We start from the raw sequence: 14,785 nt of genomic DNA, 5'->3' as shown, positions 1-14,785 counted from the left end.
TCTTGGCAGTCATGCCTTTAATAATCTGCGCTGCAGTCATGCAGACACTGCAGCACGCAAGGCAGTGTCAGGATTTTCTCTCTGTTGCTGTTATACTTCTATATCATTTCCCCCTCCTTGCCCTGCATTCATAACAGAAGAACCTGCAGCAGAGCATGCTGAAATCCTGACAGCAGTCAGCATGCATTAGCACAATGTCATTCTTCATTAAAACTTACTGGTTTGGTGTGGGGATAGTGTGTTAATTGTATGCAAAGGGTCTAGACAAAAGCTACACATGTTTAAACTACTTATGCATTATAGAAGTCAAATAGATGAAGGCCCTGTCCTTAAATATGCAGTTGGACATTTTTCTAACAGGAAAAAAAAGGTGACACTTAATAAGGCTAATTTAAACCATAAAGAGAAATGGCCCCAGAAACATGCCTGTGTGCTTTGTATAGCATACTAGCTTTTTGTTAGCATTTTCACAAGGCCACACCCCTTCCTCTACCCTCACTTACAAAATGTTGAACAGGGGTGTTTTCACACTTTAACCAACAAGAAGCTGTTTCAGGACCTGAGGGCGTTTGGGCTATCATGCAAGAAGCACTGACCACCACAGTGCCATTAAAAAGCATCTTTTGTGTTACAAAAGTAACACATGACGAAGCACAAGGTTCATTTATTAATCATTGTACAACACTGGGTTGCACATGCAAGTCTATGCTACTAAGAGTGGATGAATTGATACTGTCTTAATTTTATCTGCTTCTAAGCCACATCTTAGATGCAGATGTAACATAAACTGCCAATAGTTTTGTCATGGATGCATGCTGCGAAAGCAGGCATCACCTCTCTCTCCCAAGTGTCTGAACACATTAGTCAGGTTCAGTACTCAAGTGGATCGAGAGTGAAACTCAGTCCTTACATCAGCTTACATAAACGCTGCCAAATGCGCCACTTCCTGCACGAGCACATTGAGCTGGTTGATGCAAGGTTGGGGGATCCCAATAAGCTCTCTCACTGGCCACTTTATTGCAACAATTTCTGGGCAAGAAAAGCTGAAGACAAATTAAAAAATCCCAAACTGCAACAGAAGACGTGTGCATGCATTCCTCTGTTGGTGTGTTTGTGTGTGTGGCATGCAAGCAGGAAGTGAAAGGAGAGCATTCACACTGAGCAAAAGCCAACACTTTTTTAGACACTCAAATCATTGACAAGTTTTTTTTTTCCTCTTTTCGAGCAGATAGGCAGTGGTTCCACTCAGTGGGGAAGAAAAACAAACAGTCTGCAGAATGAAGCAGCGCCTTTAGACAAAAGCAGCAGATGTCAATTCTGGACAGGAAGTGTGGCTTTTGTGCAAAGGAAGTACTGTGTATGACATGTTTGACTGGCCGCTAACTCAACTGTTCCAAATAATGTCTGACAGTTTTGTGCTTGCATGCAAACTAATGGTAACACACAAATAAATCACAATGCGCTGTATACACTAGACACACATGATTTAAATTGTGAACTTTACCCTTAAATTTATGGCACTGTAATGAGATTATGGTTTGACTGTGTTTTAAAGCACCAGTCAGAACAAGATGACGAGTGAAGGGTCATGCTATTTACTGCTATGGATTGAAAGAAACAGAGAGAAATGCAAAGCAGCTGTCTTCATTACTTACATGTTCAATTGTCAGCCATCACAGTACTTGGCAGGCTGAAAAACACACTATGTCTAACCCAACAGTGGGAACTCTGCTTAACACCAATAACTGGTCTTGTGTCATATGAGGCATCGGGCATCATCTCATATGACCAACAGCCAAAGGGTCAGATGTGGGTTGGTGGTTTGCTAAATGTTGAGGTTTATCAGAGCGAAGAGGGGCCAGACAGAAAGGTGTGAAGATACAGAGGGACCATATGCTGGTAGAGATTCAGTGTTCGCTCCACTGAACAGTGAGTAAGAGGCCTGCTGCCTTCACGTCTGCCCTGTCTGCCTCTGAGCAGAGCTTTCCACCAGCCGCTACGCCAACTTCATGACACAACGACAGCTTCACTTCTTTGAGTCAAGGTCTTCACTTCAGTCTTGAGCCCTTTTAATCGGCCAGGGTAGCGCACACCAAACAACCAATACAAAAAGCTGACAGTGAAACGAGCATAATGCACATCTACACTTTCTTAACAGGAGTCATATCTGAACGATTATTAATCATTTCTCAACACAAGAAACTCCACACAGTCACAATTACAATTAGTTAAAAACCAGCAGGGAAGTAACTAGACAGAAGGAAGAAAACACCATAAGGGTCAAACTTAGTCAAGTTGTAACATGAGTGGATATCAGTCATATACAGTCAGGCATATAGTCATACTGCTGGCAGGGATGAGGGATCCTTTTAATTTACATGTTGACCTTCAGTAAAGGTTATCCTTATTAAACAGGGATAAATGGAAAGATGAAAATGGCCGTGGTGTACTAGACTGCATTATACTAAATGGTGTTTCTGATATGTTGTACAGAGTCTGTTGCTGTACTTGTCTCCTGAATTACAAGACACATTTAAGAGCTAATGAAGATTCAGTAAAAATACAGTATTTCTCACCTTTTAAGTTCACAATCAGCATATGAACAAGCAGATGTATTTGTATACTAGATTTACAAACATTTACAAGACGAGGAGATCACTATTACAACCGGGTTCAGAAGAAACATTGATATATGCACCAAAGTCAAAAATCTGTTCAGTCGTGTTCATTAACTTCCATTTGGACAGATTATGTACTTCCTGCTGGTTATAAGACAACGAGCAGTTTTATAGAGGAGCCTAATAACCTGATAACTTGTCTGTTTACTGGTGAGCCAATCAGATAGCACCATGATCATTTTTAACTATAAAACTTGATTATCTTCCTTGGAAGCAGACTTCTCTCATTCGAGCAGCTTCTCCATCATGAGACCCAAGATGGCATTAATGGGGATAAAACTGGGCCATTTTCCTGATTGCCCATGGCTACATCAGCATTCAGGAACAATGCTGGGCCATCTCAGGAACAATGCTGGGACGTCTCTCAAGAGACCCCGTATATCAAGCACAAGCTCTAACACTTGTCAAGGTTTTTCCAGAAGGTCCTGAGAGCCCCTTTTCACTTCACTGCAGTTCCCACACCTACTGAAACAACCCTTTAACAGAAGATTCACAGATTCACAGATTCAGGACTTTTCTATGCGAGTTCTCAGGTCACCAGCCTCAAACTCTCTACCCCTCCTTACCCCAGAGAAAACAACAACAAGCTAAAAACAATGCGTCCATTAAGGGTCTCTTTTTGGAGGAGAGGATTGGGGTAGCCAGCCACAAAGGGGACTGGGCAGTTTTGGAGAGGGACTGGGGCCATTTAGGGGTCGGCATGGCATGAAATTGAATAAATAAATGAAGAAATCCCCTCTTTGTGGCATGAGCGCAGTGGAGCCAGAGAAAGGCCCGTGGCGTTGCCACAATGAGGGACCCCAGCAAACCTTAGCAGACTTCTTTCTCTCTGAGGCTGTAATTCACATCTCTCCCCAGCCCTCCAAAAACTCCCTCAGCTCCCCTTCACCCTCCAACCAGTCTCTTGCTGTCTTCCAAGAGAAACCCTTTTTGGCAGAGCCAATCACCAAAACACAAAGTCTTCTTTGAGTCTTGTCCAGCTTTTTTTCTCCCACTTTCACTCACTTCCGCCCTGAAGGACTTTAAACTTCAGGCTCTTTGAGAAGCTCACATGGGCGGAAACTAAACACTACAGAGGGATGAGACACTGTCTCACCCGCAGAGAAAGACGGGACTGGACCCGAGACTTCCTGTTTAAGCGTGTCTGCTCCCCAAGCCCACATCAGCTCTGTTGAATTAATGAATGTATAATGCACATGATGACGATGTGAAATACGCATTTTCAGCGACACTTGGGGTGGAGAAACTCTCAGTCTGGATGTGGTGAAACAAGTCTTTTCAGTCCATCAAAAATCTGCTTTCAAAAGGTTTCACCGCTGCAAATATTTCACCCTTCTGAGCATGCCTTGTTTGTACTGGACAAGATGGCATGAAACATGTCAAAGTGAGGAGGGGCATCTCCATCTCTTTTAGCTTGGTGCGCCCACTTGCTGAATGTCATTATTGTATTAGAAATATGCTTTATGATATATTCTTTAGGTGGTTGGGCAGCTTCTATAGTCATTCTCAACTTTGTCACTTGTTACACATGTACGGGAACAAAAGACCGAGAAGCACACGACACGAGTTCTCACATACGCCCCTTGTGATAATGGAAATGGAAATAGCGTGTGATGCATTGTAGTGTGCTGTTTCCTCATTTGTACCTTTTGAATGTTCACAGCCAGAATTGGCACATCTGCTGCGACCTGCACATCTGCTCAAATGTTCTAACTTTGTCTATATTTGACATTCTGAGATAACATATTCTCCTCACAGGGAACACGTGCAGCTTCCATCCCAGCTACATAATCACAGAATTTCATCTCGACCAGCGCTGACATTCACCGATTTGTCAGTGAGTCCTTTTTCTAAGTGGCTTTCCTGTTGAGGGGTGACATGTGGTGATCAGGAGATAGCATCATGGACCAGATTGCAGAGGCCATCTGGACGTTTGGATGTGAGGTTTATGGTGCTGACAGACGTAAGGATCACAGACTGGATCAGAGTGTGGTGACTGTGGTGTTGAGTGAGCCATCAGAGACCCGTGAAGCTTCCAGCCAGCTATGGAAAAACATGTAGCACAGCTGATCATTTAGGCTATGATCAGTTAGCGATTTCCTACATTTTCCTTGATACCTATACATATGTGTGTTTCAGGACAAACACCTGTTTGCTTTCATATATGTGACTCAGCTAAGCAAAAGAAAACTAGGAACGCCACACCTGGCATTCAGCTGGGCAGACATAAACAGCGCCTTGGGCACAGACAAAGAGAATGCTGGTAACGAACCAAATTAGTATCCAACACTACACAATAATGGTCATTTGGCAAAGCAGGGGGAAGATCATGAAGAACACCAACTGGTTCTGACTCAAACAGTATTTACAAACCTGGCAGAGAACAGTATTTAATGGACAGACAGAGAGCAGCTAGTTAAAGCCCTTTCTGTCAGAGAAACTCCTCTCGTAGCTCTGAACACACTGACGCAACTGACCTACATTCTATGTCAACTTCTCTTTTTGGCAACCACTGATACAACAAACGCTCGTGTTCATTTCCACCTCTGAAAGTGATGCTTCGAGGATCATTTTGATTCACAATATTCCATCTCAGTGCAAGCAAAATGTCCAAACGACAGATTGTAGAACTCGGTCCTGGTGATATCCTCATTAAAACAAGGCCACGCTCACACACATCTATCCTGTGAAGAGTCATGTAAATCACAGCTGGAGGCAAGATACCCAAAAACTGGCTGTGATAATTCATCACGTCAATATGCTGTAACATTTCTGAAAAGGTTTCCTGTTTGCATGTGAGAACAGAATCGTCACAGTAACAGCACGTGCATGTGTGACTCAGGCCTTTAATCATACCACGTTAGTTGGCAAAAATGTCATCACATTTAACAAATGCCAAAATAAAAGCCCTTCAGCAACCAGGCCCAAGAATTTGTCAGTAGCTGTCGTGAACAGTTATAACAACATAGTCAGCAGCCCCTTCAATTTGTGGGGTTAATTAAGATAGATAGAAAAAGACCTCCACTAATTGGTAAAGTGAAATTGTTGATCTTACACAAAATGTTGAATAAAGTGACAACCATGACAAGATTCCAGCATGAGACTTGTTTCCAACTCTTGAAGTCTCACTCTCACTCACTCGGGCTGTCACACATACTACTGGCATGCTCACTCTGAACAAGGCGTCATCAGACACAGTTTTCACTCAGTTTTGTTACGACATGCATGCCAACAGTCTTTCAGAAGAAGTGGGGAAGGCTGAGCTGACATGAAGAGTAGGCCTGCGCCTGCAGATCAAAGCAAAGGACAAAAGAGACAAGAATGAACTGGAAAAGAAGCTTAATTCATAGATCGACATCTCCCAGCCATGCACCTATCTTACATCAGTAAGAGTCTCAATGCTGTTTGCTCCACGCACACATTTCAAATCATTTGGATCAGGCTTTATCAAACATCTCTGCCACAGTCTCTACATTGAGGGTAAAGTTGCTCTATGGTAGTTTAGTTGTTCGGTATTTTCTGAGGCAAATGACCTCTGACTCTGAAAGAAACCACACATCTGGTTGCGTTTGAGAAAGCAAACAAACACTGCAAGCCTGCTGCCACAGTTCGTAAACCAAATAGGAAGCTCCCGGTGCAGCGTCTATGCCAAGCTACTCAGCAGGTATTCAGTCACCCTATTCATTCACTCTTTAAGCACGTTCTCAGAACCATGTCGCACAGTTACTGCTCAAAGTATCCACCCTGAGAAAGTACTCGTCCAAGCTTTGTCCAGGTCATGATCTCCAAGGGGACATTAGAGATCTCATGTTGCAGCACTATTACAATTCAGGCCAGGTCACCCACTGTATCATGTAACAGCCTGTTGAAAAACCCCTCACACAGACACAGAGTCACTTTTCACACACACTGCATCTTATTTGGGGTTTGCTTCAGTCATAAATATGTCCCTGTTATCCAAAGAGTGCATGTGAAAAGACTCACTGCTCTGCATTCTTGACATTGCACGGTCTAATATTTGACACGGTTGAAATCAGTAACCTAATATAATGCTAATGACGTCTGGTTCACGACTTTCTTACCTCCACACACCTCAAATTCCCCAGCACCCAGTCCTGAATAGATTCACTTCTTTCACTGCATAATTACGAACAGAAAACCACTCAAGGAAAAACATTTAATCAATTAAACACCTATTCTAAGCAAGAGGATGGCAAAGTCAATATTCACACGAGACAACCTTCAATACTGATGGAGTAATAAGGCTTTTCTCTTATGCTAATTTACAGCTGTAAGATTCTGCAAGGGAGAAGGGAGGGAGGGGTGGTGTGTTGTTTTTTTTTTTTACATCATGCCTCCGGGTGTTACAGTGGTTTAGACTTGTTAACTTGAATTCTTAAAATTCCTGCTGCAGTCTTATGCCTCCAAGAAATGGCTTATCAACACACATGACTAAAAAAAGCACTAAGATTAAGTTGGAAACTGGCATTTATCCCCATCTATGAAACACACTGCATTGTAATGAGTCTCTGACATTGTAGCTGCACTGCAGGGTACCAATTGTCCAGAGTGAGATGGAAGGGTGTGCAGCGGCAAGCTAAAACAGCAGCGTCACATGTTTGCATCACAGGCAGGTCAGTGGTTTGTGCACTGACCTCAGGTTATGGTAGCGCTATGGGTGTTAGTGTGCAAACATTTCTGACAACCAGCATTGCTCTGGAGACAGAGGGCCCACAAAACTCTCTGAGTCAGACAAGTTGTTTTGAGCTCATCAAACTTTTTAGTTTTATCTCTTTTGCTTCAGTCGAACACCAGCACATTTGCTGCGACTGAATACCACCTCCAGCATTTGAAGGTCTGATTAATCTGAGGGTTACAAGCTGCACGGTGACACTCTGTATCCCATCTTTCTAGAGTTTAAAGCCCAGTCATAATAAAACCCCAGCAGTCTGTCATGGTAACTGTTCTACCTGCTGTTCGGACTCCACGGGTTGTTTTTCCCCCTTCTCTCATGCTATATATGTGATGTGTGCCTGTGTAGTATGACTTCAGCGAAGCTGAGGTTGCAGTGAACTGAAACCACTGGCATTGTAGCCAAGATGAGAGCTAGAATCCAAAGCTATTTATACCCGCCTGGCCCAGAGAAACTTCATGCGGGTCTTTCCCACCAAGTGGGGAGGGCTGGAGCGATGGAGTGGATCAAAAAAATAAAAAAAAGGAAAGGAAAGAGGTAGACACAGGCTCAAGTGTGGAGAGGAAGCTCTACGCTGGCTTCCTGCATGTCTATCTTCCTGGCCACTGGTCAGAGAATGTGTTTTGTACACATGTCATCCTGTATGCTCAGCAGGACTTGTCAGCGGTAACTACAGGTGGACATATAGAAAAGTCAACAACAGCAAAACAAGAGAAAGAGGTGTGGAAAAACTGCAGCCATAGAGCGCATGTGCAGCCGCACACCAAAACAATCTAATTTATCCACACAAACACACATCAGTGTTAGACATGTGTAATCGCACTTGTGTGTGGCCCAAAGCGAGGATCACAGAGGGCAGGATTTCCAGATGTTTCCTATTATCCTACAGCCCTGACAAGACCTTCCTGGTCACCCAACTCTGGGTCTCTCACTTTTCAGAATCAAGGAGGAAGATCAAAAGCTGACTAACTTATTGGTCACACGACTCAACTGTCGTCTTTACTGGACAGGATTCACTAAGACATGGGTCAGTGTGGCCGGGGGAAAAAGACAGCAGCTTTCAAAATGGCAAACCCCCGTGTTTATGGTTTTGAAGGAAAATCCCTCACGTCTAACGGGTATGACACCACTGACCGTATTCCTGTCATAGATAGCCTACATTTTAGTGGACGGGGAAAATCCAGTTGCCTGGATTAAATCAACAAAGCGCTGCCCTGGAGACAATCCTAACTAATCTATGGCACAACAAAATGATCAATTCAGACACAAACAAGGCAATCTGTTGCAACAAAAGCTTGAAGAGAGCAGCTATCACCAGAAATTTGGAATTGAAAAGGAATCCGCCTGATGAAATGAGACTGCACCCCAAAGAGGCAATAGATTTAGAGAGTTGCGATGATAACACTGAGGAAAATGGATCATCTAATCCCTCTTTTCACACCCCCAACCCCCTTCTCACCTCATCTCCTCCCACCATCCCTACATGCTTCCCTCCAGCACATTGGATGAGCTTGTTGGCACTGGTAATTGCCAGGGGATGAGTGACATGCAGAATGACTGAGACGCCGAAGCCGGATATCCATCTCTATTGTGTGTCATTGCAATCATTGCGATTGAGCGGTGATGCTGCACGGGGGCTAAAGATCTAGGAGGTTGTAGAGGACCACAGAGGGAGGGGGGAACTGAATCAGTGATAAGGCAATGGAGAGTGATGTGGGCGGTCACTGGTGAGCTGCCATTCAATGAGCTACAATTTCTGAGCTTCGATTTCTACCCTGGACATGGGGGAAACTTCAATGTGACTGCTGAAAATACAGCTGCCAGGAGAGTACAGATAATGAATACGCTGTGGGGATCCGCATAAAAAATTAATATACTGAAACACTTGACCATGGTAATGTATTTTGGACTTAAATGATGTCATGTCCAGACATCTCCGGTGTGGCTACAATGGAGTTTGACAGCAGAAAATGTTTCAGTGGTCTAAACATCAACAGTATGTCACACAGAGGTGTCAGTGCCACAGAATCAAAACTCCATTGTCTGCACCAATGTTCAACATACAGGACAGCTGCAGCTTTAGAGACTAGAGAAAATTGCGACCTTAAACCATGTTGTGTTTTCAATCATACTGGAGGTGTGTTTCATTTTTCTTGACAGGGGAAAACACCTCTGACTGTCTCCCTCCTACTTTATCCCTATTCGCATCTCCATGTACATGTAAAACTCACACAAGATGTGGAAATATACAAAACATTCTCACTAAGCTATCAAAGGGCACGCTAGGAAATCTGAGTTAGACAAGGTAGGTTGAGAAAATGCAGACACTCAAAAGCTTGAAAAACATCACTTATCATCACAAAAAAATTCTTAGAAACAAAAGTAACTGAGTCACAAATAACTCACTTTTCATCCCCCATCACTGGGTTTGCCTCTTGACACTGGAGGGACTCCCCCAACCCATAATATATATCTTTACTTAAACCATATGTTCTGAGCTCTCACAGCCGGACTTCCCTTATCAGCACCCCAGTGAGCTGCATGGTGACAAAGCCCCAGCTCCCGCTGAGGGAAGGGGGGCAGGCTCAGCTGGACCCTGGACGGAAAGCTTGGGAGGGATTTGATGAGGATTGGCATTGTGTGGTGGGGACTGATGTTTCCTTTCTCTTTTTGTTTTGAAAGTCCACGTATTCCTATAGCAATCTAAGTTACTGAGCCTCAGTGCCACAAAGTCCTCCATATGGAGATTCAGTGGACTTTGGAATGGTCTTCCAGCTACACACAAAGATACGATGACAGATTGGGTACATCATTACAAAGCATTATGCTTTTGCATCAAGGCTTGTTACACAGGATTTGCCCACATGTGAAGATGACCAGTCAGGACGTCCATTATATCCATCTATCCCATCTTACGCAAACACCTGCCCTATTCTTTCTTAAACTAAAAAGGATGTTTTGTTTGTTTGTTTGTTTGTTTTGAGTAGTTACCAGTGAGCAGACTTAATTATCAAAGCTGCACATATGCGACAGTTGAATTAGTATACAATCCGCAGCTTAACATGAATCCCAACAAACAAACACCGCAGCCGTGGCTGTATCAGAGGCATTCAATGCAAAGACACTGGAGATAACAGAACGTCTTTCAAGGCCGACCATATCGCTCCCTTTGGCTATACACCGTATGGCTTAAATCAAGACATGCCAATTGATGTGCAGACGGGGAGGAGCATGGTGGAGGGCACTAGCACTGACAGCTTTCAGATGTTCACAGGAAAAAAAGCTCCCAGACTCCTCTGATAAATAATTGGGGCTTTGTCTTTATGATTGTGCTGGAACCGGGTGGGGGGGGGGGGGTCAGAGCATAGTCTCTGCTGCCTGGACTGTCTCGTACCAGAAGATAAGCCTAGGCTGCGTCTTGTCTCTTGTGTAACTGAGAAAGGAAGCAGTACCACAGAGGCCGGCCCCCAAAAAAGATGCTTTGTTGACACAGAAGTGTAGAATTTAAATCCACTCAGTAATCTAGTTCAGGCTCCAGCTGCATGCATCATCTTCAAGCTACCTTGTGTGTGTACAAGTTTGAGAAAGTCATGCACCACTGACTGGAAGTCTGTAAGATCATTTAGGATCTTTGTCACACTAGGCTATGAACCATGTGTACAGATAAACAGAATTATTTGCACTTTGAGGAAGCTCCTTAACACGTGACAGCACAAGACAAAGGGGGAACCATGACCATGTTTGACAAATGCGTGCCAGATGTTGAAATTAGAAAATGTACAGAATCAGTAGCATGTCCATACAAAACAGCCTTTAATCAGCAAGTAAAAATACGTATGACCAATTCTCTGAAACAGCAAGTAAGAAGATAGCATGAAGCCCTGCCACATGGGTGATGTTTTCTAGCTGACCCTGACCTTTGACCGTGTAGTGGAGAGGGCAACAACACAAGGAATTTCCCAACAGCAAGCAATAAACTGTAATCCATCCCCAATTCACAAAAAGTTGGGACGTTGTGTAAAACAGAATTAAAAACTGAATGCAATCATTTCCAAACGAACTGTACAAAGTGTTCCTCAACCCATGTTGTAACGTCCTTTCTACAATCATGTGCTCACAAAGTGATGAACCTCTCTCCATCCTCACATGTGAACGACTGAGCCTTTCCAGGATGCCCCTTTCACACCCAATCATGATAGTATCACCTGTTTACCTGTGGAATGATCCAAACAGGTGTTTTTGGAGCATTCCACCTCATCAGTCTTTTGTTGCTCATGTCCCACCTTGTTTGAAACATGTTGCTGCATCACATTCAGAATAAACATATATTTACAAAAATCAATGAAGTTGATGAGGCAAAACAATAAATATTTGGCTTCGTACTGTTTTCAACTGAGTCAAATCGGATGAGCAAATGATCATATTCTGCTGTATCTGTGTTGAACCCAGTGTCCTAACCCTTTCTGGAATCTGCGCTGTAAATAAAGTTACTGCTGTCTCATTAAATGCAGCCAATTTGGAGTTAACCACACACTGCCTTCGTCTCAGCCAGAAGCACAAACCACCTGCACTGTGCAGGTACCATGAATGACAAGGCAAGGATGAGGGGAGGAGGAGGAGGACAACGAAAAATGACATGAAGTGACAAAGTGAGAAGTCTCCTGCAGGTGGGAGCCATCTACACTGGCTGTGTGCTGGCGGCTGACAGCAGCGTGCAAAATCACCAGGACTTTCATTCATCGAAGGCAGCTGACGTTTAAGGAGTAAATAAATAGCTCTGCTGAAATGGGTTCTTATCTCTGTCTGGAAAAAGGAGGCGTGGTGGTGTCGACTGCTCATGAATATCTATTTATTTGCGAAGCCAGTGTGAATTGAGCCTCGAGTCCTTTGATTGTTTTGAACCTGAGCTTTAACACACAATGGAGGAGAGGTGTGAATGATGCCCCCAGCGTTCAGACCCGTGTGGAAACCCCCCATGCCTGAATCGTAACAAATCTACCTAGCAATATGTTTGTCACATCATCTGTATATTTTCATTGACAGCGTTGGACTGAGATGACGTGAGGCACGTCAACGCTTACAACGTTTCCAGCAGGCTGAGAAGAAAGCTTCCAGTAAAAGCAAGCGTGAAGAAGAAAGTCACATTGTGCAGCAAACAAAAGCTGTAAACCAGAGGCTGTTTCCATGTAACAACAGCACGGGTTTAAAAAGTTCAGCTACGAACAGAGAAGCTTCCCACGTGAACACAACGTCGCGACAAACCCAATACGAAATGCTGTTGGTTTATCTTCATGCCAAACCGGTCAGCTACAGCAGGGGGGGCATTAAAGTAGACTTTTTCTTGTAACCAGTGCCACTTAATGTGCTGTATAGGAGCCGAATATACAGGTGTAGCCAGCAACTTCATAAAATGTCACCAGTTGTCTCATACAACGTAAGAGACGTGTGTGTTGGCCAGAAGGAAAGACAACCTTGAAGTGAAAGATATATGGCTGGAGTTTGGCGCAACGTTGTACCCGAGCGTGAACATAAAGCAACGTGAAAGGTAATGTCAAACTCACCGACTGAAGGAAAAGCAATGTCCGAACATAATCCCTCTCGGTGTTCAGTATTTCATTTAAAACGCAAAGCCTGAGCCGCTGCTGTCGGTCCGAGTCCTTGGCGGCGTGGATACCGTTCTCCAGATGCCCGTCGTCCTCTTCCATGATGGTTAATTCAACCCCCCAAAAGGTTGCTCTCTACACAAATACTCTTCTTTTCCAAAGTATCCACACTTTGCCGAGTTGTTGCTTCAGTCCATCTTGCATCTGCAAGTTAAAAAAAAAAAAACCCTCACGTGCAGTGATGCCCAACGCACCACACGCTAGAAATAAAGTTCACCCCGAAAGTACCAAACAACAAGCGGAGAGCCTGAGTGTGTGGCCGCAACACCAGCTGAGAGCGGGCAAGGCAGCAGAGGATCCGCTCAGACTGGAGAGACGAGAGCTGGAGGAGGGACCCAGTGCCACACACACACACACACACACACACACAGGGGTCACAGCTCACTTCTGCTCTGAGTAGCAAGCACACTAACAAACGACAAGTTCACGGACACTACTGTGCCCGAAGCTATGGTCCAACACATTTCACTTTGAATTCAAAAAGACAAATAGACAAGACCTTGGCACTCAGTTTTGGACGTTATGTGCTGTGCAGTATTTATGGCTTTTATTATGTATTTAATATTCATATTGACGTACACTGTGTTGTGGGTATTCCTTAGCAGGCTGAATAAGGTCAAACAGCTTTAGTCATCTGTAGGTCTAGTATGGAATTGCTTGTTTTTCTTGGAGCCACTGTGATATTCGTATGCTGCAGTAAGAAATGTAAGCTATAGTTTGCTTTTTTGGCATCACATGTCGTCAAATATAAGATATTCGAAGTATTGAATTAAAAAAAAAAAAAAAAAAACATGCAAAGAGCGAGCAAAATGGTATGTTAGCTCATAGCTAGAACTTTTATACAGCATCTCAAATATTAGCATTATTCCCCCTCAGACAAATGCAACATATGCTAGCAATTTAAGACAGGAATAACAGTAAGAAAGGCTTCCAGGTTTTATTAAAGTTTTAACCAGATTTTTTTTAAAAGTAAGTCCTTTAATTGAGGGTCAGGACCTATAGAGCCTATAATAGTAATGTTATTAGCTGTCAAAATAGCGTCCCACCTGTAACTAGCTAGTAAATTTAAGTGGAAGGCGCCCTCTGGTGGATACGGGCACAAATGCAATTTTCGATAGCAGAATGAGCACAGGTGGCCTAATCAACTCAACAACTCGCTTTCAAACGGCTAACAAGCTCCGGTTCAATAAGACAGCGCCAGAAACCACTCTACTGTGAAATGTGTTGTCGCACTGACTTCTTTCGTGTCCATTTTGACTCCGATATGCCCATATTGCCTGCGGGTTTATTGTATTGTATTGTGCCGAATATGCTCCGTGTCTGCTGCTCGCGCTCTCGGCTGCCATTGGATGTGTCGAGTCGATTGTTTTTTCAGCCAATTGGAAAACGAACGTGTACGTTAAGGGCGTACACCTGTGCTGGTGGAGCATAAATGATGTGTTCATGAATGAAAACCCGGGAAAACCCTGACAGTTGAGCTTACATTAACACCTGTCGTTATAGTAGACCAACTACAAATAATGTCGGTCACAGTGCGTTGATAACTTGCCTGTCTCACAGCTTCTGAATATGGTGACACACCTACTGATTGTTGGCTCCAATTAGTCTAAATTTGAAGCCTGGGTTGCTGCTAGATACAAAAGTCTATCAATTAAATATTAAAAACTAAATGTGGAGCTTAATTTAATTTCTCATTGACATGCTGTGAACAAAAAGTCAAATGTTAGGAATGGCATAAATTAAAATGTCAA

At 43.5% G+C, this 14,785-nt stretch overlaps 1 protein-coding gene across 2 annotated transcripts in view; it reads right to left on the bottom strand.

Moving 5' to 3' along the window:
• prex1 (phosphatidylinositol-3,4,5-trisphosphate-dependent Rac exchange factor 1) overlaps window positions 1-13,343 on the bottom strand; it is a 77,400-nt gene extending 64,057 nt beyond the window's left edge. For both annotated transcript variants that reach the window (XM_070968256.1, XM_070968257.1), the window contains exon 1: window positions 12,933-13,343. In XM_070968256.1, the coding sequence (XP_070824357.1) occupies window positions 12,933-13,076 (144 nt within the window). In that variant the 5' untranslated portion in view covers window positions 13,077-13,343. The remainder of the gene's footprint in view (window positions 1-12,932) is intronic.
• Between the last annotated feature and the right edge of the window lie 1,442 nt (window positions 13,344-14,785).

Source organism: Chaetodon trifascialis, chromosome 8 (assembly GCF_039877785.1).
Source record: "Chaetodon trifascialis isolate fChaTrf1 chromosome 8, fChaTrf1.hap1, whole genome shotgun sequence".
NCBI lineage: Eukaryota > Metazoa > Chordata > Actinopteri > Chaetodontiformes > Chaetodontidae > Chaetodon > Chaetodon trifascialis.
The sequence above is the reverse complement of the archived record's forward strand: the minus strand, read 5'-3'. Positions and strand labels throughout refer to the sequence as shown.